General features: G+C 45.3%; 1 protein-coding gene across 4 annotated transcripts in view; it reads right to left on the bottom strand.

The window, feature by feature from the left end:
* The window catches only part of zeb2a (zinc finger E-box binding homeobox 2a), a 48,235-nt gene that overhangs the window by 22,588 nt on the left and 1,710 nt on the right, over nt 1–23,937 (bottom strand). For all 4 annotated transcript variants that reach the window (XM_010879946.4, XM_010879948.4, XM_010879947.4 and 1 more), the window contains exon 2: nt 23,656–23,813. In XM_010879946.4, coding sequence (XP_010878248.2) covers nt 23,656–23,728 — 73 coding nt within the window. In that variant the 5' untranslated portion in view covers nt 23,729–23,813. The remainder of the gene's footprint in view (nt 1–23,655; nt 23,814–23,937) is intronic.

Here is a 23,937-nt window from a genome sequence, read left to right as displayed (position 1 = left end):
GAAACTACAGGTTGATTCAATGTAACTGTGTAATGTGTCCTTGACATGCTATGATGTCATATTTCATGAAGGCTTATTCACTTAAGCACCCTGTCATGAAGTGCATATCAGTTCTGTATGCATAGGCAGTTTGACAGTTAAAAACCTAGCCCTCTCACCTCAAGGGGCCGGTAACATTTCTGTAACGGTGAGTCACTGATTACATAAAAAAAAAAACTGCTGTGTCTCTCTGATAAGACTCTCGGAGATAGATACCAAATGGGCACATTGTGCGTGAGTGTGTGTGTGTGTTACTTCGCATGCTTGTGCATTTATGCGTGTGTGTCAGTGTAAAGGAGCCAAAGGGAAGGTCAGAGGTGTGAAGCGTTCTTTTCTCTCCTTGTCTTTCTGTTGCAAAACACAATAAGTCAGCCCCTCAGCTATTCTTTAACCGCACAAGGGATTTAACAGGCAGCCATGAGTGTATGCGTGTGGGTTTTAGGATGCCTCTCTATGTGTGTCTGAGTGAGTGTGTGAAGACGAGATATTATATAATATATAAATAAGGAATTGAGTACAAGGTAAAAACTTTAGAGCTTATGAACAAGCTCTACATTCAGTACATTTGAACTACATCAAAATTAATCTCTGTAACCATTAAATTAAACATCAACTACTGGAAAGGGAGGTTGGGAAGAGCTGCAGTACCCTCACCACACTGACATAGGTTGCCTATGAGAAGACTGACTTAACTCAAGTTAAACTGAATAATGTATGCATGCGTACACTTTTGGCCATGATGAGGCCATTTCAGGCTTTACGGGCAGCCCACCAGCCCCTCTAGAGGTGCAGGGATGGAAGCCTATTTCCAAAATGGCTGAATAATTAATTTATATATTTTTTTTTTACAAAAGGAAGCAAAGGTTTTCATTTCAAATAAAGCGAATACAGCCTCCTTCCCCCTTCCAAAATGTAATATGTTACCGACATAAAACACGACCTAGAAAGGAATCGGCTCAACACGGTGAGATTATGGAATGGTTTCCGAACTGTACATTTTATCAAGACTTTCACAGCAAATAATTACCGGTGTTCCAACAAATTGGAATAAAGGCACGTAATTCTGTATGTCCTGAGAGTGGCAGACTAAGTGGAGGTTTTCCCACCGCAGCCCGTTTTACACCTCTTTGTCTTCCTGACTCTCCAACCCGCTCGGCTCCTCCAGGTCTGTCTCCACTGGACCCTGTAGATTCATAATCGTCAGCCGGGCCTAAATAATGTGAAACATGATCTTGTTTGTAGATGATGTTATTTGTGAACCTTGGCTGCTAGACGTCTCCCTCAGGTGAGCAGAGGTTCATTCTGCACCATTTAGTGGGCTAGCTCAGAGAGTTTTGGCAGGATGTTGAGGGTAGATATGGAAGGATTTGAGCATGAGTGCTGATTATGGACCCTAGAGTACAACATTAGTTTTTTTTTTTTTTTTTTGTTCTTTTCACCTTTCAGGGTGGTGGGAGTGGAACAAAACAGAGCACAGGAGGGCTGCTGGGAAGGAGAGTTTTCTAGTATTCTTTTGAAAATCAACATGATGGATTTTTTTAGTAGGTGGCACAAATGAACACAGCTTCATAACTTAATAGTGTACCTTGCGAACGCACACGAAACATAACATTGTCTTTAACGCAGTGCCATAACAGGAAATGTTCTGCTCAGCAATAAGAGGATGATAGAAGGCAGTGTGAACAGTGGCTTGGTCCCAAACAGTTCCCTATTCCCTACATAGTACACTACTTTTCACCAGGGCTTGAAGACAACAGGGAGCCATCTGGGAGCCGGTGTAAGGATTCGAGACTGGGGTGACGGCAGATTACATGTGTGACAGAATTTGCAATTATACCAGGATGAATCATGACAAAGACAATACAGGCACCCTGCCTCATGAATATTCTAGATTGGCCACTCCCTGATCCTAACGAGAGACCGGGCCTTTCATTACTGCTGATGGCTTCAACTTCATCATTACACGCTGCAACACGGGAGGGCATACACACACACGCACGCACACACACACACACACACACACGCACGCACACACACCTAAACACACATACTGTGTATTGCTTCACATCGACACCATAGTTCCTCTCCCGGTGGGCCAGACAAACACCGCGTTTGGCAGCAATGTTGCATGTTGCAAGGTTGTTACACTTCCTGGAACATACAGTTTAGAGTAGTGAAACTGCTGCTTTTGCTGATGAGGTCAGTTTGGCCACGGCTCATGAGACCTGCTTGACCAACACTATTCAAATTTGAAATGAGAACGACTACAGGGCTGGCCCGAGGCTGGGGTCTTCCTCGGTGCTCTGCGACACACCCGAATCATAGGTGCATCAGGATCTGCAGTGCAGCGCATGGAGATCGTAAGAGCCTGGAAATGACGATGAAATGTGTGTGAAACAAAACACACTTGTTTTCTTTGCAGATTAAAGTGCCAAGCATGGCCCGCTGACACACACACACACACACACACACACACACTGTTTTATCACCGCAACTATCCCTGCCACACACACACAAACTTTTTTTTTATCACCACTGCTAGCATCTCGGTGCCAAGTGGCCGTGAAACCATCCTTAACGAGGACCTGATGGTGTTTGCGTAAGATAACGTGAGGAGCACAACCTACTGCCAAAACAGATGAAAACCTGATATGAGGTTTAAAGGACGAGGTGGATAAGCCAGACACCAGGTTCACATGTGGACATATGGCAAGGAAGGATGCCATGCCGTAAAGGCCTGTCTCCGCTATCCTGTAATTGTCCTGATAAATATGACACCACACCAATAATGCCATGTTACAGTTCTTTCCTGAAAATGTCAATACACGTCAGCCTCTCAGAGATAGGCAGCCAACCCGTCCTGGTCTCTGAGAGCAGTCATTGTCCAATAGGAATGAAGGGTAAAGGAAATGAGGTACATGGCTGTGTGTCAATTCTAATGGATGTGGACTGTCCTACTGTAGGTCAGAGCACTTTGCCCCATGGTGCTACCTTTGGAGTGACAGATGTGTACATCCTCCATGTGACCTGGGAAAACGACCCCTTACTGCCAGAGACCCCCCCCCGGGCCTCAGTACGGGTAATTTGTCGCCCGTTCCCATTCTACACCGTCGATGGGGCTAGCCAGTCTGAGGTGAGGGGAACTGACAAGCGTTCAGTCCCCGGGGCACAACTTTCCAGTCAAGTGGATCGGCAGGCTGAGGGCTGAAAAAAAAAAAAAAGAATCAAATAAATGACTTATGAATAGTCATTCGGTCCCCCGCTACAACTCCCAAACAATCGAGGGCTCTCCCAGCATGGCTGTCCGTCTCAGGCACCAGGCAAGCATCCCGAAGCCTTTGATTTGGATTGTTTCAGTTTGACGCATGATAAGGGCGCCAGCATAACCATGACATGGTTGGGCGGTGGAATTACAGCGGGACCTTGGCAGAGAGTGTCCACCCGACCTGTGCTTTCTGTCCCTGACAGTCTTACTGTAATGTTTTCCAGTTGTCATGGCAAAGCTGTAGCCTTAACAAGCTGACGGAAAGAGAGGAGAGGGTACTGGTGCATCATTCTCTGACAATAAAAGCCGGTAAGGGGGGGGGGGGGGGTGGGGGGGTAGAAGGGGGGGTTGGGGGTGGCTGTGTAGTGGAGGCACAATGAGACCAGTGTTACTTCGATGTGCTCACCATTGTGCTGCCCTCCTATGAGGTATCCCTCTTCCGCCCAGGGCAGGAACCAAGCTACCAGTAGCTGCCTAGATGCATGCCTGATATAGCCCAGGACACAAAGACAGACATACTTACTGAATGAATGAGACTGGACGAGATAACATTCGTAGACAAACCGCTTTAAAGTGATAAGACTGAAAAGTGGATGAAGGTGCCTGACCCTGGGCAGGGTGGTGGGGGGTGGGGGGGTGGGGGGGGTTCTGGTTGAAGTAAAACATCGCCAGTCCCAGTAATCTCAATATTTTCTACAAGGCTCAGACGGGATGATCTTGGCGCAGCTGCTTGATCCCAGGCCCCGCAGAAACCCCTCCTGTCTCACATCTACGACTACCACCTGATGCTAAAAGGATTTGTGTCTAATTTCTTATAATGTGTGGAGCGGAGGTACCAGCATTTCAGGGTAGAGTTTATATACCTCACAAATGAATGGCGAAACGGGGCAGTGGGACAAGGCCAGCTAGGAGTTATTGCAGCATGTCGCAGGTGCGGAATGTAACAGCTCCCGCTTTTTGCATTCGTCGCATTTCCTTCTCCTGGCTCACACATTGTCCTGTCAGCAAGGATACATAGACGAGAGCAACAGGGCCCAGGAGGGGAACACTATTCATTCTAACGCTAGTATTTTATGTCCTTGTTGTATTTGGACCTGCGCCTACAGAACCCAGGTGGAGATCATTTCAAGGACAAGCACCAAAAATGTGTTCTAACATCCAGCAGAGGACATGGGTGGCTGGGAACATGTGTCTCACCCTAAAATGGTGGGCTGTAAATCGGAGAATCATTTTCTTGTCTTACAATGTGGCTGAAGATGTTGACTGAAAGTGGACCACATCCCTTCATGGTAGCCACGCTGGTCGCAAAATGACAATAAACCCATACTATTCATATTGTACATGTATAGTGATTTAAATAATGAATGCCCAGATTTGACATGACTGGTGCCTAAGCCATTACTTAGCCTGAAAGCACTTAAAACACAACTCGTGACTAAATAAGCAATTGATGGGAACAAGCGGACAAACGTCTATCATGAAATATGCATGTCTGTGATGTGTTACAACGCAACTACTGTCTATGTAGCCCGATGGTCTACCTTGCCTGTTCTCCTCCCTCCTGCGTTACCCTGACGTGTGTCAACACCCGGAATAGATTGAGGTGACAAACGGAAGCGAGTCACGAGTCACCTGTCCCTCGTGGCGCTTGTCCACTTCGGTGACATCTTGGGAGGAGGGAACAAATTGTGCACACACGTGAAAAGTAGCAATTTCTCCCTTTTCCATTTCAGTTCCATGTCTTATCATAGCAAGGTGTTTCATTTTTTTTGTTGTTTTCATTACAGTCCAGAAATATAACATTAGTAGCTTAATTCTGACTGGGGGTTACTATAGCAGTAGAAGCTTCAAGGCATATTGGCCTGGTTGGAAGAAAAATGTTGCTTCCCTCAATCACATAAAAAAGCATTTCAAGAGGATTATAATAATAAATAGTTTCCAATAAAAATACACTGAAAGTACAAGACTACCTGCTTCTGTCTTAGTATGTAGACACAATAAGGAGAAGGTGTAGGACGGCGAGTTAGATCCATCCGTAGGAAAAGGAGGCCGGTTGGGGCTTCCTTGGACACAGCAGGGTCTGGTAATAAACGCTGGTCCTTTTGTTCAGGGCACAGTTGGCAGGGACACAAAACAATACAGGTCCCATAATGCCTAGTCCCATGGGATGCCTGCACTAACTCTGTCTATTATATCCAACCTCAGCCTGGAGGAAGAAGGGGGGACACTTCGACATTAAACAATAGGATGGTGTAACCTCGTACAAAACAGTGTGTTACATCAAATTGTCCACGTGCTTTGCCTTCAAACGAAAGTTTGTTGTTAACTTCAAATGATTTCACTTCAACCCTCAGAGTAGAGGAACATTTCTTTGATCACTTTGATCACTCTGGTTGGACGGCCTCTTCCGCCTCCATTAGATGAACCGATAGATAACAGTCAGGTTTCCAGTCAGTTCTTCCCCAATCTTAGTCAAGGCTCATCCCAGGGTTCCACACTAAACGACTGGCCGCACGGTTCTCTTTCTCCACGCTCCTCGAGCCTGACCTTAATCTGTGTTCGGCACCTCTGTGGGGGTCCCAGGTGTTGTTACAGCTGTGGTCAACCAGTGGGGAGGTGTGTGTGTGTGGGCGTGTGTGTGTGTGTGTGTGTGTGTATGTGTGTGTGTGTGTGTGTGTGTGTGTTTGAGGAGGAGTCATCAGGAGGCTGTTAAAAGTCCAGGGAAGTGGCCAGCTGATTAGAACCAGATGCCAGACAGATGGGACCAGGCTGATGGCTGCACATAGGTGCGACCGAAATAGAAGCACACTGTCGCCCATTCCTGACTCATGCAGGCATGGTTCCTCCTTTAACCGGGCCCAACTTCACACCCCCATTCTTGCACATGGTCTCCTCCTCTTAGGGAACTGGTATGAATGTTACCATGGGGTCACGGAACTATTTGGGTGGGGTGTGGGAGTGTGTGTGTGTGTGTGTGTGTGTGTGTGTGCGTTTGTGTGTCTGTGTCAGGCCGGGAGTAAATAGGCCAATAAATTGTTCTATTACAAGCAGATTACATCGAACATTCCCTGTCGCGTTTGCTGCCATTCAAAGATGTATCAGTCACCGTTTGAAAAACCAGGAGAGCGAAGGGGGGATAAACACTTTGAAAACCAAAACCACCCGCTCCAGTCAGCAGGCCAGCCAGCCTGTAGACTAGGCCCGATGCCACAGGGACATTTTTAATCCTTTAATAGCAAGCCTTTAGTGTTCCCTCTCGAGACACACTCTATGTGCACTCCAAAATAAGTGCGAGGACCCTTTTATTTCTCCTCACTCTTCCTCTCTTGATGCTTGCTCAGCCAATTAGTCATTAAGCAAACGGCTCGAATTGTTCAGTATCACCGGTCCCATCCTTCACTGGAAAACTATTTTCTCAAGACTTAAACCCTTTGAAACTGAGTGTGAATGGGGGGTACTCTAACGCACATCTTAAAGACTCAACCAAAATTGAATTCTGTGAGTGGAGAAAACCATTGTTTTCAACACTTTGCGTGCCAACAATGCAAAGTGCGTGTAAGAGACCATTGTTGGAATGCAATCTCACAGCTTACCTTAGTATTCTATGTTTGTTCGGGGGAAGATGTATGTCTATAAGTGAAAGTAAATGTCTATTGTCGAAGTGAACACTCAAAGAGTTTATAGGTGAAGTGAAAGTTTACATTTCTAGGTGAAAACTCAAAAAGTTAAAGGTTAGGGTTGTTTGAGGTATAATGCTTAGGGTAAGGTATTCATTCCGAATTGTTGATGTAAAGGTTAAAGTGCCTGTAAACTCAATATTATTGTCTTAATAATGTCACAAGTTTAGTATCATCTTAATCACCCACAAAGATATAAAGCCCCAATAATGGCCAATAACTGTAGTCTTTTTTACACTTATTGCCTCTTCAGACAGCTCAGTATACCACAGATGTACACTTTGTCCTCGTTGATATGCAAGACACTTCTATGTCACACATAAACAATTGCACATGGCAACAGTTACCAACAGCAGTGCAAAAAAACATAACACACCCACTAAAATTATTGTAATCCAGTCAATGTAGTGTGTATAAGCAGCTACATTTGCAGCTAATGCAAGCTAACGTTAACTGATGGTTTAGCCGATTTTATTGCCAACTTGAACAAGCTAGCGCCTAGCAGCTACAGCTAAAATAAATTTTGTGAGAGAAATGGTCGTTGCACACCTTGTTGTAATGTTTTTTGGGGGGGTTTTCATGGTTGCAATGGCCTTCTATAAACATAATCCATTTCTACCTGACTTGTGTTTTTTTTGGGGAGCTGAATAAAGATACTTTGTTATAGGCTCTATGTCAAAAGTGACAACAACGGTTAGATATGTGTCAACTGAATTTGCGGCATTGTGCGCAAGGAGATTAATTCAATGAAAACTTACTGAGGGTGAGCAAAAACCGAATTAATAGAGGGGTAAATGTTTTGATCACACCTAAAACATCCCAGAATTTGAAAGGTGAATGGTAAATGCTTGGTGATGATGGTACGTATCGAAGTACTGAAATAACCAATTGTTCAGAGGTTTGTAAAATTAGATACACTTTAAGGTTTGGCTCAAAACAAAAAAAAAATTGGCAGAACATTTACTAAACTTACTAAACAGAAATACAACTTCAAATCTGACAGCTTTGCCACTTATGGATCATCCTGTCCATGTCTTTGTGTGAATATATTGTGTGTGTGTGTGTATATATATATATATATATATATATATATATATATAGCTGTATATAGCTCTGGAAAAAATATATTTACACACACACACATACATGTTTTCCTCACTTGGACAAACTTCTATTATTTACATTGATCTAGATGTATAGTACCTGATCCTTGGTGACCATGGCTGGTGTGTCACACACATACCCAGAGTAACAGACCACATAAGGTTTAACAACCTTCAAACAGCAAAAGATCCAATGACTACCTACTATCTAGTCCTTGCTTAAATGAATAGCTTTTATATTCTGATAGTGCTCTCACATTGAACATTGTGTCCTGTGCCTCCATCAGAGCTCACTTCTCTTCTATCAGCTCATCAGCACATCTCTAAAATAGCAAGTCATGTCAGCTCTTGTGGCATAGGTGTGTAACTGTCACACTAGCCAAGAATGACAACTTTTATTTATATGCATTGCAAACTTGTTTTTCAATATGCAGCACATCTAACTAGCCTAAAAATGTGAGAGTAACTGACTTAACCTCTCATTTTACTTCCCTAAAGTTAAATGCTATCATGTTAAGACAACCACATTATGGGATAAAGTATAGACATTTCTTTACAGGGCACAAATATACAGTCCTATAGACCATATAGGAACCCAAAGTATATCTAATCACTTACAATTAAATTCTGTTTTAAGTTGAAACTGGAGAATCATTATAAGCCTCCCATAGGAATGTAGCATCATTAAAAACTCAAAGTTCTAGTTCTAGTCTGAAGTTCTGAACTCTATACCACCACAACTAGGAAACACATTCCAACATATTTATCGGGATGAATGCATTTTCTTTTTCAAGCAATAATGAAAACCCCAAGAATTCTGTTTGGTAAAATGCAGGCTTGGCTACATGTTAATGTCTGGGAGCTCAACACAACATTAAAGTGAGCACAGGGAGAGAAGAAGAGAGAAAGAGAGAGAAAGGGAGTGAGAGAGAAAGAAAGAAAGAAAGAAAGAGAGAGACGGATGGAGGATGATATCTTTGCATTCCCTCAGGTGGAAGGATATATTGTTTCTCTGCTTGGGAGCGCCTGCTATAGCAGGAGATTTTATTAGACTAGTTAAATATTAATTATTCCATTCAAAGAAGATCGAAAATATTGTTTTCATGTTATTTTGCTTTCAGGCCACCTGGCTTTTTATAACTGCATTATGCTTCCATTCCAAGGAGTTTGTGTACAGTTCTCAATATTATACTAAATTGTTCCACATTGTGCTGCGTACAGGTATGTTAATTTAAGATTATAAACCAAGGCTTATCATTTGGCCCGAGCCATTTATTCTGGAGTTGCTATTCTTTCATTCAAATAAACTATTCTAAAATGGTGGTTAAAAGGAGGAAGGGAGAAGCAGCCTTTGGGATATAAATACAAAAGCAGGAGTAGATACGGGAAGACAGTGCACTTTGAACAGTCTACTATTTTAGTGTTTGTTCTGAGAAATAGAAGCAGAACCGACACCATAGTGGCAAGGTCGACAAAACTCCAGAAACAAAGTGTCAGCAAATTGCTCATCAACAAAGTGGTCAAGTCTCAAGGACACCTCTCTCAGTAAAAACCATCAACAGCCAGTGGAAATGTGTGTGTGTGTGTGCGTGTATGTATCGTATTTCTCCTTACCTGCTTTTCATTCACAGTCAAAATCGAAAGACGAGCCATGCCAGAAAAAGAGAGAAAAAGAAAAAAAGAGAATAATGATAAATTTTGAGATAAGAATTATTTCTTAACACAATTTTCACAATGTATTAACAATATGCTATTTAGGCATTCAAATATTCACAATATGTTGCAAAAACTATCATATTTGTAGGAGCTTTGTGCAAGTTGAAAGGCAAAGGAGATTAGAAAAAATGGATTACAGCTTATTACTGTTATTTTGGCAATAACATCAATACAAAATACAAACAGACTTTTCAGTAACAAGTATTGTATTATTTAATATATGTATGGTAAAGCTTTCTTCATTGTCATTCAAAATGCCACATTGTTCTATGACATTTCCCATTCTGGAGAATATCAGTCTAGAGGGAAAATTCTGTTTTGTCTAAACTATTTCAAGGTCTTTTCTAATAACGGTTTTTGTGTTTTTGTTGTTGTTGTTGCAAGCAGAAGGCAGAAATAATGACTACAGTCAATTGACTTGAATACTGACTAGAGCCCACTCCACAATGGACAGATCCAGGTCTTAATGAATTTTCTTCTAGTCTAGTGGACGTACACTAAGTTGCATGGTAATTCATGTCTGGTATCACTGGGATCCATTTGCATTTAACCTAGTTATCAACTCAGAGTGGACTGAGGCACGTTGCTACCCAAGCACCAAAAGGAGATGGTGGCAGCAATTATGAATCTTTTGCAGTGTTCCAGCGTCTTTTTTAATTTGTTTCAAAATAAACGCTTAGAGAGAAAACATTAAAGTAGCGTCTACGCTTAACAAATGTTAAGGATATCATCTCCGACTGATACAGTTACACCACCCCAAAAAAGGACATCCAACAGATCCACGCCACGCGGTCCCACCTCCTTCCCCCTCGCTCGTGTCCTTCCTCATGACATGCATTAACCAAGCCATACATCAACATCTTCACGTTTCATTTCTACTCATGTCCCAGACGTGAAAACAAAGAAGCCTCCTGAGACATGGGGCCCGACCTGCCCCCCCCCACCCCCCACCCCCCACCACCGCCACTACCACCATCCCCTCCGCCGCCCCCATGGCGGGCCCTGCCAGTGGGTCACCTAGTTCTGCATGGGGGCTTGCTTTCCCAGGCTCATTACCAGACAGGAGACAGGGGGACAGGGGAGGGAAGGAGAGAAGAAAGGAAAGAGGGAAGGAGCCTGCCCTCTGTGGCCCTGCTGGGACAGGGACCATTACTTCCAGGTGAACTGGTTTACATGGGGACCGTACTCCCTATTCAGACATGTAGCCTGAGGAGTCTTCTACCCCTTCAGCCGCTGATGTTGGCTAGACCCCCCCCCCCCCCCCCCCCCCCCCCCCTCCGACCCCCATACACAAGCTGACCACACACACACACATGCGCACACACACACACACACACGCACACACACACACAAACGAAGATGACAGACACACGCAGGAAAGATACCCATGTTCCTCCTCATGGACTCTGCCCTCAGGTTTAGCGTGCTCATTAAAAACAAACAACGCACTCCCGGCCCTCTGAGTAGCAACACTGATTGTTCTTCAGTCCACTTATGTCTCACGGTTTCTCGATCTGCTCTCTGCAGCCTGTTTGAATAAAACTACTGGGAAAGAGTCACCTCATATTGAGCCATACCCACCACTTTAAACATAAAGGGAGACGTGTTGTAAATGTGCAACCTTTTTCCAACTGGTGAGAGAGAGAGCGAAAGAGAGTGAGAGAGAGAGAGAGAGAGAGAGAGAGAGGGAGAGAGAGAGAAAACTGTCAATGTCCTCTATTGAATCTCGTCTCTTTGAGAGAGGCACAAACAGCCAACGAGGGAATACAAAGGCAGCCTTTTAAGTTCATCTGGACTGATGTAATAAAATTGACACATGGAGTCAGGGCTGGATTGTGGGGTGTCTGTTCTACCTAAACTCTCCTTTCCAAAGCTCTGTCACCTTCCTTCACTGCAAATGAATCAATTACAGCCCAAACTAATCCTGTTAGAACGATGAAATGAATGCATACCTCCCCGTAGGCAGGTGCTGCATGCAGGGCTTAGGGGCTGATTTAGACGCAGGCCAAATCAAAGCCAGCAGAGGTTTTATATCATCAACATTATGTACACTCAGTACCGTCATCATTTACCAGACATTTAAAGGCCTACGTCTTGGTCGTTATGCAATGAAATTCACAAATGTAAGAAACTTTTTTTGGTGATCAGAATTTGAACCGAGACTTTAATTTTCCGAACATCATTACACAACAGTGGTTGTGCTAGGCTATGAAAGCATGTTGATTTGAAACTGTCTGACGTTTTAATGAATAGACGCTGCTCCCTAACCTGATCGAACACCCTCCCTCTCTATTTCCTTCTTTTCTTTTCACGAGGCAATGCTCATTCTGATTCTATTCACCTCACATCCCTCCTTTATGCAAATCCCAACAAAGGGAAAGCAGCTTGTAAAACTCTAGCTGTACTGTCAGGTAGAACTGTTTCTATTAGTACTTCACAGGACAAATAAAGAGAGGATGGGGGGGTGTAACAACACTGTGTCTTATTGTCTACGCCCCACTGGTTGAGGGCCCTGCTTCGGCTACAGCACGTTCGCTAGGTACAATCTGTCTAGCAGGGGCTCCCGACATTCTGAAGCACCTTGTCAGATAACGCCTGACCCACACACTGAGGAGTGCCTCGGGGGGAAATAATGAAACCAAACAATGACAGGGGGCTTGTGTGCAGCCAAGAGGAGAAACAGGAGGGAGGGAGGGAGGGAGGGAGAGAGGGAGGGCGAGAAAAAGAAGAGGAGGGTAGAATCGGAGTGCACTACAACTAAGCCCCCCCCCCCCACATCCCCCACCGCGGCTGGGCCCTTCGCTGCTCACCCAGGCCATTGTGCACCCAGGGGGCTTTGCAGATAAATGGCTGCATGTTAACCACGTTTGACGGGCCGCACAAAAGGGGACACCTCGGGTCCCATGACGCAACCTGTACCCCTCCTCGGCCCTGCCGCCCACCTCCCCTACCCTCAACTGTACCCCTCCTCTGCTCTGCACCCCCCCCCCACCTCCACCCAAACATGAGATACAGGGGAGGGTCCCACCAGATGTAGTGCAGGAAAAAAAGCTAAAAAAAAGAGCCCAACAAATTGACAGTGTCCTTTGCGTGTGAGGAGTTGTCGGGACAGGTTCGATTGTAGAGAAGGGAGGGGTTAGATGTTTGGTGTTTGATGAAATGATAACACAGAAAATAAACTGAAAGACGTGTAAAGGTTTTGAGTTAAACCGTTTTTCCAAATTATTGTAAATTACTAATCATTCAGTTTGGCGCTGCTCAGTTGAATACATATTTCCTATAACATTTTGATTATGATGAGTCCATGAAATAATCACACCAATTACAGTTTCCTTGTCTAGACTAAAAGCTTTGCAAAACCTTTGCAACTTCATAAGAACACCACTGAAACAAGTTCGTAAAGGTACTGTATCATTGCCTTTGGGGAACATTCCCAGAACAGGGCAACAGCAACCTTTCTACAAGGTGTTTCTCAATTTGAAAAAAAAATGGCCATGGCAACCGTCTAGTAGAAACTAGATCGGATGGCACTGCTTTTTAAAACGCATCCATTTATGAGCAATAAACAACCTTTCATTCAGGGAGTATAGGTGCAGAATGAGATGCCAGTCAGTCTAGCACCCACCCAGGACTCAGCTGAGCCCCAAAGGTTGTAGGAGGGACTGGTTCTGGGGGAGGGGGTGTAAGAGCTGGGACGGGGTATGGTACTCGGTCGTACTACTAACCTTTTCAGCTCTGTCACAGCTTTGATGCTTGACGGGACCCACAAAAGCACCTGCCCCATCCCCGGAGTGTTCGTTCGGCACCCCCCCCGTCTTTCCCTGACCTGACCGGCATTCCTCACCCTCAGGGGGCCCTCCCCATGGCTACCTTTACCCGGCCACCCCGAGCCCTCCCGAGACCTCAAGCGACCCTAACCCCCCCACCCCCCACCCCCCAAATCACCCCCCCGGGCCCTCGTAATCCCACTGCAAACACGGTTACGCCTGCGCCAAGGCGACGCACGAGACTTCTCATACACGGGCCCCGACTGAAGGTGCACGACTGATTATGGGCCCCGTTGCGTGGGAACTGGAAGAGGGAATCTGTGAAAGGACAACTCATTGAAATGCATATGGGGACTTTTCACAAAATGAAAACCTGGCGGTGACGTGTCATTTTGTGGAAGAAAGGAGATTTCAAGGTTGACAGGTCTGTGAAACTAACAGAGTAGGTTTTCAGCTGATGAGCTCTGACATTTTACTAAATTATTGTGCTTTTTTACACCTGATTTATACTATGAAAAATTATAACTTGAACATTTACATTCTCCAAACTAGAGAAACAGAAGTTACGCCCAAAATGTGGCTCCTAATTATTACCTTTCATTGCGACAAGCACTCACGGCAAAGTTTGAGTGAGGAGTTTTAAAATGGCCATATAATTTACTGATGTAATGAATTTGACCCTGTTAGAGTGCTGCGTTGCACCAACCAAACCCAAACAGTGACAACACTTATATCCACACAGACAATGTCAGCACCCAGCAGCCCTCCTGTCCTTTGTTCCTAGCTTAACAAAACTCAGCCGTCATGCCGCTTTAGCTCAATAAAGACCATGGACAGCCGTAACCCCATCAGGCCCTGCCTGTCATATGCAAACCTGAGTGTGCGTGTGCGGGTGTGTGTGTGTGTGCGTGTGTGTGTGAAAGAGAGGCAGACACACAGACAGAATGAGATTGCGAGAGTGTGAGAGAGCTGAAAAAAAGAAAGAAATTGTTAATGTGCAGTTGCGTGGTGCTTAATCCGTGAACGTGGTGTGTTTGAACAGATGCTTAATGTCAAAACTTCACATCGACAGAAAGGGAGATGTAGAGATAAAGAAGAACAAACTGCCGAAGGCGACAGCCAAGGTAAACACCGAAAGGTGTTTCATCATTGATCGGCGCTGAGGATTACGCTGGATCCGGCTGTATTGTCAGACTCCATTTATTTTAGACTCCCTCTGTGCCTTTTTGTCACTAGGATAAAAGATGGGCCTTTCTAGGGGAGGAGCTCGGCGCGACCGAACAACAAGCAACTTTTCTTACCAAATAAGCATCCTCTTCTCCCTCCTGTCCCCGCCCTGTGCCACAGTCGTTCGTCGGAGCAAAGCACTAATTGCCAACACGCCAGGCTGCCACCGTAGTAGAAACGGGGGGAGGGGGGGGCATTAAGCGTGGCTCACTCATTTGCTAGGGGGACAGGCTGAGAAGGTGCCGCACATGAATATTTCATTAAGTCTAATTGCAGAGGAGCACTCCTTTATGGTGAAACCAGAGTCAGTGCGAGTCATTAGGAACGCAGCCCCCATGTACTGTAGAAGTCCTGAATACAGCATCGCATTAAGACGCCCTGCGATTTGTCTGCTTCGAGGGTATGGTAAAACGTGCCATTTGGATGAGTGGCACATGCCTGGCACCGCCAATTCTCCACCCGACTACAGCGATTGAAAAACAAACACACCTTAAGTATTTCCCTTGGATACACAAAGCCTGAATTTACATGGTGGACGTTGATCTGTGGAAACCCCCCAAAAAGAGCTCCTTTCTTAAAACAACGGACGCCACCTCTGAAGCCAGAATGGCCGACCGCTACCGCAATCCAATCAGCCGGCGTAGGTGAAAAAAGTCTTCCCATTTCCCTCGAATCAAACTGCACGGGACCGCTTTGACGGGAATGTCAGTTCAGATCCCCCTTGACTGGTAAGACTAACACTAGGAAGGGGATCATTTAGCTTCCGGAATGTAAGGACAGGACATCCCCCTCAGATAAGACGCGGGCAGCCTACGCCTGAGGTTGTGACTGAGCGGGGTGAGGGTCTGTGGGGAGGGAGGGAGGCCTGGCTTGGGAAGTCAGCAGTCAGCACCGCGGTAGCGGCTGAGGCTCTGCTCAGGCCTGGCTTCCGTGAGCGCTGAACATCCTCATTACTTTAATTGCTAGATCTGTGACCAGGAAGTTGTGTCCTTTCATCCCTGACTGGAACCCCTGCTGATGTACCCTTAGGACCATTACGGACGACCAATAGGAGGACAGGACAAAGAATCGGTGGTGTTAACCTAACGCTGTGTGTGTGTGTGTGTGTGAGAGAGAGAGAGGACCCCCGAAACAAAGGACGTCTCCAAATCAACTGGGACGGATTCTAGAACAGGAGAGTGGATCCAAACAACGGGAGCAGAGAGGTGGTGCTGGCTGGGGCCTGTCTGGCTGTCACGCGGGGGGATGGGGGGGAGGATGGATGCTGTCACCATGACTAATCCCTTCACCCTGTGTTTGTTACCTGGGGAGGTGTCTGGGTGACATTTGGTAGTGACAGCGCCGGGAATGGCTACGGCTCAGAGGAGCTCGGGCCCCAGTCAGAGCCTATTAGAGCATCACATCACATCTTCACCTACCCATGGCTCTTTATCCAGCAGAATGTGACTTTTTAAATTCACGGTAGAAATCAAGTTTTTTTGACAGAGGGATGACTGTTAAAGTTTAGAACTTTGCGTAAAGTAAATGTTGACTTGAACGGTTACGTCCAGGCGTTCTTTTGAATGGTTATGGTTAAAGCTTAGAAAGACAAACAACTGGATTACTGAGAAGTCAAATGGCTATCAGCCTCTTTTGAAATCTGTAGTCCCAGATTTCAGCAACTTTTCGCTTGTGTCAAATAAATGTAACTTCAGTGAGGACAATCAAGACCGCCGAAAGACAATAAAAAAGAGCAACATCATAGCCATGGATCAACTTCATGGGATGCAATGTTCAAAGTGGCGCAACAAGAGGGATACAGATATACTGTGTTGTCATATCTGTCCTGTTATGATGCCTCAGAGTGGGTAATGGAGGCGGTATACAAGGTTGCCTTCTCTATTAATCTCTATCCAACATGGGGAGATACGGGATGAAATCCAATAGGATCTTGTTTCTTATGATTGTCAATAACATTTGCAAATGTGTAAAATATTGATTGATATAGTCTGCTATAGTATAACTGTCTAACCACACAGTTTTGTAGTAGTTAGAAGTTCTATGTTCCGAGAGACTTCCCATAATTGAGCTAAGCTAACTATACCAACTTCAGTTGTGTGAGATACATCCATGAGATGTATAAACATGCTATCCATGAGATAAGCTGTATTTGAGAGTTTTCAGTTGCTAGTGGCAGAGGTTCTAAAGCATATTGCTCTAGTTCAGAAGAGGACTGGGGGGGAGGGGGGGGGGGGGTGCTGGAGAGCGCCAGAGACTAATCTCCAAAATCAATCTATTCCTATTACTTCCACACAGAACAGTTGATCTCTATCACCAAAAACATGCCACAGGGGAGACACATCTGATACAACAAGACAGATACAACAGCAGCGTCTATTCCCGAGAGAGAAAGAGACAGCGAGAGAGAGAGAGAGAGAGAGAGAGAGAGACAGAGCGAGAGAGAGGGAGCAGCGTGTGTGTGTTTGTAGATGCTCCCACTCAGGTGACTCCAGCGCGGCCAGCCAGCGGCGCGGTATATGAAGCCGGTACGTCCCGGTCGTATAGATCTGAAAGGAGCGCCGGCCCGGCAGACAAACAGGGCTATCTGTGGGAGGCATTCACCCATACGAGAGAGGTCTGGACCCACAGATGTCATGACACCTTAATCCACCGATCCGTTATTGATTGTTCCATGTTGGTGACCTTGCTCCGGGTGCTGCACAGCACTACGCCAATCAAGCCCACATATCCATGTGAGGGAGGCAGCATACGCGCGTCTGCAAACGCAGTCGTCTGGCTCAAACGCGTTCGTCAAAACGTACACGACACGACACACAAACACACACATAGGCGCACACACACAGGCCTGTCTTAGAGTCCACCTTATGCTGAAGTATCTGCATGATACTGATAAGATGTGTGGGGGGGGGGGAGAGATAAACGCAGGCTAGAATAAATCGACATGGGACAATGTCAAAAGAAATACGTCCAAAATGTCTTTCCAGCAAAAAGACATCTAGAGGCATTGTTCTTCTTCTTCTTCTACTGTACGGTTGTCCTACAGAGGACTGTTTTGCTTCCCCATGCCGCCACCTCTGATAGTTGCACTGAACCTTATTCCCATTCATTATCACTGGGCCTGTTGTTTCTGTACCCTGCAGTGACATACCTCATTATTGACCTTGGTAAATCCTAGCTGTTTAGGCTAAAGGCGATGTGGCGCCACAAAATGTCACGGGGGTACTCTGTATTCACTCATGAAGAAAATGCACATGGTTACAGGGGGGGAGGGGGGCGGTGGTGGGGGGAAATACAATAACCCATGTCAGTCACCTTGAAATGCACAAACAGTCAGGCACAAAAACAAGCGGCAGAACGTAACGCTTTAGCGGTCTGATTCATATCCCTCAAAGTTAGTCAGTGCGGCCCTTTTGACGGCAGCAGGCAAAACTCCCCGCGTCTCCTGCCGCTCCTTCTCCCGCCCCGGCGGAGGGAGGCGTAGGTGTTTCGGAAGCTGTCAAAGCGGTTGCTCTCCGTTCTGAAGACTTTTGTGCTCCTGACACAGTGATGGGCTTTGTTTGCACGGTTAGACGTCTTGGCATTTACAAGCAGGCGCGCAGGGCCCGTGTGCTTCTCAAAGAGGAACTGTAAAACGGGTGAGCGAGTGGGGGGGGCGGGAGGGCGTGCTCGGCAGGCTGCAGACACACTAATATGTACACGGCCTGTTCCTATTAGTCAGCGGTGACGCGAGAGTAACTGCGCCCCCCGTGGCATTCTCTCCTGTCCCCCTCAGTAGTGACAGATGTTAGGAGGACAGGCGGCATAGCGCTGGAGCGGCGGTAGCGCAGGCAGGAAAGCAGGCCGCGCGAACGCAGAGGTGGGGGAAGTGTAGTGTTGTTGTGGCTTAGCGAAGCAGGACTTAGGGTAAAAGCCCACTCCTCAATAAATCTGTGGCCTTCCTCATGACACACAGAATGGCCGGTCCTTTCAGCGATTTGACGGGGAAATCAGAACAAGAGCTATCCCTCTTCGCCCTGTAACGCCAGCACGGACGAACGGGTGATTTCACGTGTACTGGCCTGCAATTGTTTCCCTGCCCTGCCGTGACTGTATGTGGAAACGGGCGAGTAAGGCTCCTCCGTCGCGGCGTATTTGCGAGTGCGTGGCTACATGAGAATGAAGCCAGAGTCATCAGGGCCAACCATGGCTGGAGGAAGGGGTTTGAGTGTGAAGCCAGCCAGCCCATCTCTCCCTGGGTTAGAGGTGAGGAGGGGCTATGGTGGCACAGGGACTTAACAGGGCTCCCTGGGCCACCGGCACACTGGTTAATATAATGTGCCTGCCTTCGCCCGGCCGCCTGGTGAAGAATTATCTCTCCTGCACCTCTCGGAACAAAGGCCCCCTTCTTTCCAAAGCAGCCCCGTCTTCTCCCCAGTGTCCAAAGGTGTTTGGTGAAGTAAATCTGCCTAAATCCTGCACAGCTTGGGCTGGCAAATGGAGGGTGGGGGGTTGAATGAAGGTGAATGAAGATAATCTCCTTTTCTTAACGGGGGAAAAAAAAAAGAGTTCTGAGGGTGGGGAGGGAACAGACAAATTAGGAATTCATATCACATGGTGCATTTTAAAGTTGCAGCATCTCACCCCCTTTCTCTCTCTTTCTCCCGTCCCCTTTCGCTCTCTCTTTCTGTCTGCCTGTGTGGATGCATGATTACTGACCTACGAAGCAGCAGGAGAAAACAGGAGAGGCCTACTAACCACAATGATGTCTGTCTCGCTAGACGGCACCGCAAGACAAGCCCTGACTTGGGCTTTACGGATCTTTTGAGTGCAATAGTAAGTGTTAAAGCCTTGAAGCTCAGATCGCATGCTCTATCTTTTAAACGGACAGAAAGAGGCAGGAGAAATGTGAGCATCCTGAAGGTAGTTTGCTGTGAGGGACAGAAGGGGCAGACTGCGCATTGAAATACATTCACGCTATATGACCAGCTCACCCAACTCAGAATGGAAAACAAAAACAAGTCACACCTGCCCCCCACTCTGTCACTCTGATTAAAATGGAATCTGAAAAGTCTCAGGCACTCGCAAGATATATTTTAGAGCCATAAAACAATCTGTTGCGTTCCCCGCCCTCACAACCCGTCTCTCTCTATCCACCCCCCCATCCCCTACACACCTCCCTCACTTTCCCTCACTCTATATCTTCCCTCTCTAAGCGTTGCCCTGATGTCCACTCACCTCTACTTCTCTGTCTCCCTACACCACTCATCCCTCCCTCTCTCTCTCCTGTTATTCAGCTGTGAATAGTCCAGGAATGGCATCCCGTAACCCTATCTGTCCATCAGTAAGGCCCAGCCCTTAGGCAGAGTGGGAGGGAGGCTATATAGGGCACGTAACCAGGGGAGGCCTGACAAACAGCCGGAGACACCTAAGTTATGTCGTTCAGTCACTACCCACCACCACCTTCTGTCCCTCTTTTCCATAATCGCTCTTTTTCATTCCCACTCTCACTCACTCACTCTCTCTCAGTCTGCTTTCCATTTTTCTGAGCTCTTTTCATCTTGGGCTTTGGGATGCTGAATGCGAAAGCGGCCTGGCGGCGGTGAAAGGCCTGAATTGTGATTAAGAATGAGGAGAGGAGCTCCTTTTCTTTGTTCTGCCCTCAGGGGGTGTTTACTGAGGGGGTCTGGGGAGGAGGGAGAGAGAGAGAGAGGGAGACAGGAGGGAGGGAGGACGAGAGGCTGGGAGGGTAGGAGTGGAGTGAGTGCGTAAGACATGGTGGAGCAGATATGAAAGGCATTCAGGTCAGTACTGATGTGAGCGAGAGTGGTAATCATACCAAAGGCGTTCTGAAGGACCACCATAGCGGTGCCAGAGAGCACTCAGATTGAGCGTGTGTGCGTGTGTGCCTGTGATTGTTTGTGTTTGTGTGTGTGTGTGTGTGTGAGTGAGTGCGTGCATGCGTAAATGTGTTAGTTCACATGGACCTATATGAGTGTGCTTCTATTATACCATTAGCCATAATAAGATGGCAGACTAAATTAAAGTGGGATAGAAATATACCCAAGCACAAACAAGAAAAGGTATCTGTCTGCAGCAGCTAGGACAATGGCACATTTGTGAGAAATGTGTCATGAATGGTACAGCGAACACCCTGACACTGCCCACTGCTGACGTTACGAGCATGGAAATGAGACACATTTCCTATGAAAACCCATTGTTTTGAGACAGTTAAGGATCCACTAGCCTACTGGCTATGACAGTCATAAAAAGCATGCGATTTGAATGTTTTAGACTAATAACCCTGAGATTAACCTTTTACAGCTGTAAGTTAAGTTAGCAAGAACATACCAGAACACACAGCTGGGACCTACTCTTTTGATTTAAACAAACAAGGTTTATTTCCCGTTTAGTGAGTATTTGACTATAGCCTAATTTATTTTAAGCCCATTTACACAATTTGGTTAATTTGAGTGGCTAAAATAGTGGCAGAAAATTTAATAAAATCAGAGAGGGAAAGCCAATTTTAACTTTACGGGATGGTGAGGTTAAAGGAGCGCTTTTGACAGCTGCACTCACACAACCGAACGAGCTCTCACAGCTGGATGTGACGTATGGCACTAGAGGGGGGACTGGGAATTGCAACAAAGCTGCGCAAGCTGTGCGTATCGAGTTACACAGGGCCTAATGTGACCTCCCATTGGGACGCGAGAGTGGTGGAGTTGGGGAAGATGAGGTGGGGGGTAAACATCTCGGGAATATAAGCCTAATCACAAGAAACCGTTATAATGCATTTGCAACATGCTGCATGGAAATTATGTGGGCCTAGACCTTTAAGGAGTTAATAACATTTGTTGTCCATATTTAACATTTAAAAGTGAAGATTATGAAAATACAAATAATTATACTAAGAAATACACATACCTCACAACCTGTATTGCTGTGCCGCGGTTCTCTGCGGTTATAAAACTGAAATCAATGAACAAAGACGCTCCAGACACTATAGAATCAAGGATAAGCTACCGCACGGGAAAGTTGTCCGCAGTAGCCTATAAAACACACTTGAGTTGAAGATGACAATATAAGATAGGCCTATTTGTTTGTATCTGAATTAAAACGTAATCCATTCTGGATAACATTCATTTACACCAGAGAAAACAGAGCCCATTTTGTTGCTGTCCACGTTAAATGTCGTTAACAAGTCAATTAATGATTATGAAGCAAATCATCTAAATTAATAAAAAAATATATAGGGTACAGAATAATCAATAATCGGCGCAAAATGAGGAATGGGTGTACACACATTTTCTTGTTAAAGGTAGCAATAATGGTATCATCATCTGGGAGAAGCTACAGCGACAGCAGGCCTCCGTGGTCTATAGCCTCTTGACAAAATGTAAGCATGGGTGAAAAACGTCAAACCGCCTGAAGAGGTTAGTTAAATATATAAGTTCATTTTTAAACGAATTTCAATAGGTCATCATCTTTTTCTCTTAATTTCTGCCCTCATTGGCTGAATGATATTTGAAATTAAAACAAAACCAATGTAATTTTAAAATTAACTTCTTATCTTGGTCCTTACAACCGAGGTGCAGGCTAGAAAGAGCTGCAATACTTCACCCTATTTGCCTTCGTTGATCAGAAACGTGCTTGGAGCTACTTGAAAGCATTTAAGATACTAACTTATTGATTTCAATCAATCAATGAACGAACAAAAAACAAAAGAATTCGACTGAAAATTGTTGTTTTAAACCATGTGCATGTGAAGATATTTTCAAAAAAAATACGTGTGTTTACAATACGGCTTCACCACAGTACAAATAAAACAAGCGAATGTGAATATTACAGTTTTACATCAAACATCTAATAGCACGGGATATTTATGTTCTCTAACAACAGAAAACACTTCCGTTCAACATCGACATTAAATAGAACTTTGCATAACACACATGACTGCAGCGTCAAAGGGATGCCCCCCTCTCAAAATCCCTGTCACTTCCCATACAACTCGTACAAAAAACGCAGGGGTCTTTGTAAGTAATATCCTCTGCTCACTTTTTCTTTCTTCATTACTTAATCGTAGTAAACATATGCAACCTTAACAACATATAACATGTGTTGGTTAACCTTTCAGTAATGCCATAAATGTGAGTGTGGTCATAGGAGTTACTTTGCGTTAAGTGCTCTAGCCTTTGTGCACTGCTGCATCAGAACAAATAACAAATGACACATTTATAGGTTAATATGTGCCTCATGTCAATTTCAAGACCTGTATCTTTGATAATACGGACCATAATAACTAAGATGTGTTAAAGGTCGATGAAGGCTTATGCATAGCAATAATAGCACAGCACATCCCAACAGTCTCCACAAAAAAACAATTATATACACACAACAATAAAACGATGAGTAAACGTGAGCACAATTACTTCATAAGCACACAGAAGTAAGCAAAGAAATCGGGTTTCTCTACATAATCCACAGGTTTTTTTCCCCCCAACGTATCAAATTCATACTAGAAGCGCTACTACCCAAATAACGGTTTTCCTGAATGCTAGATAATAGCAATCTGCTGAACCGCTACTCGAGCCTCTTTCTGACGTCCCTTACTGACACAGTCCGCTGGAAACTTTTTTGATAGTTTAGTGCTCATCGTTTCATTCAAAAAGAATATATTTAATGAGTTCTATAGTGATTAACTTCCAAACTACAACACAATGCAGACTACTTATAAGCAGGACCCGCTTCCTAATGCCAACACTAAAAGTAACCTATAATCGAACAGTAAAAGGAGACAGCGCGCGGGATGTCCCACAAAAGGCTGGTAGCAGAACTTACAAATGTTCTCAAACAGTGCTTTTATTAGACTTAAAACATGTTCTTACCGTTCTTTCTCTGTGGGTTGGATTGTTTTCGCCTCTTACACCGGGGACCCTCCGCCATGATCTCCTGCTTCATTGATAAGAGTGGGCTAGGTCAGATGGCATGCAGTCCGCATGGGCTCGGCTCCTTCAATCAGCAGCACACAGACAGGCTCCGGTATCTAGTAACCAAACAAAACGGCGACAAATGTTGGGACAAAATTACTTTATGTATCCAGTTCAACTACAGGGCCCCGAACTAAAACGTTGAAATTCACTCTAAAGTCTTCAATGAAGCTTCACATG

The sequence above is a fragment of the Esox lucius genome, chromosome 16 (genome assembly GCF_011004845.1).
Source record: "Esox lucius isolate fEsoLuc1 chromosome 16, fEsoLuc1.pri, whole genome shotgun sequence".
In the NCBI taxonomy this organism is placed as follows: Eukaryota; Metazoa; Chordata; class Actinopteri; order Esociformes; family Esocidae; genus Esox; species Esox lucius.
The sequence above is the reverse complement of the archived record's forward strand: the minus strand, read 5'-3'. Positions and strand labels throughout refer to the sequence as shown.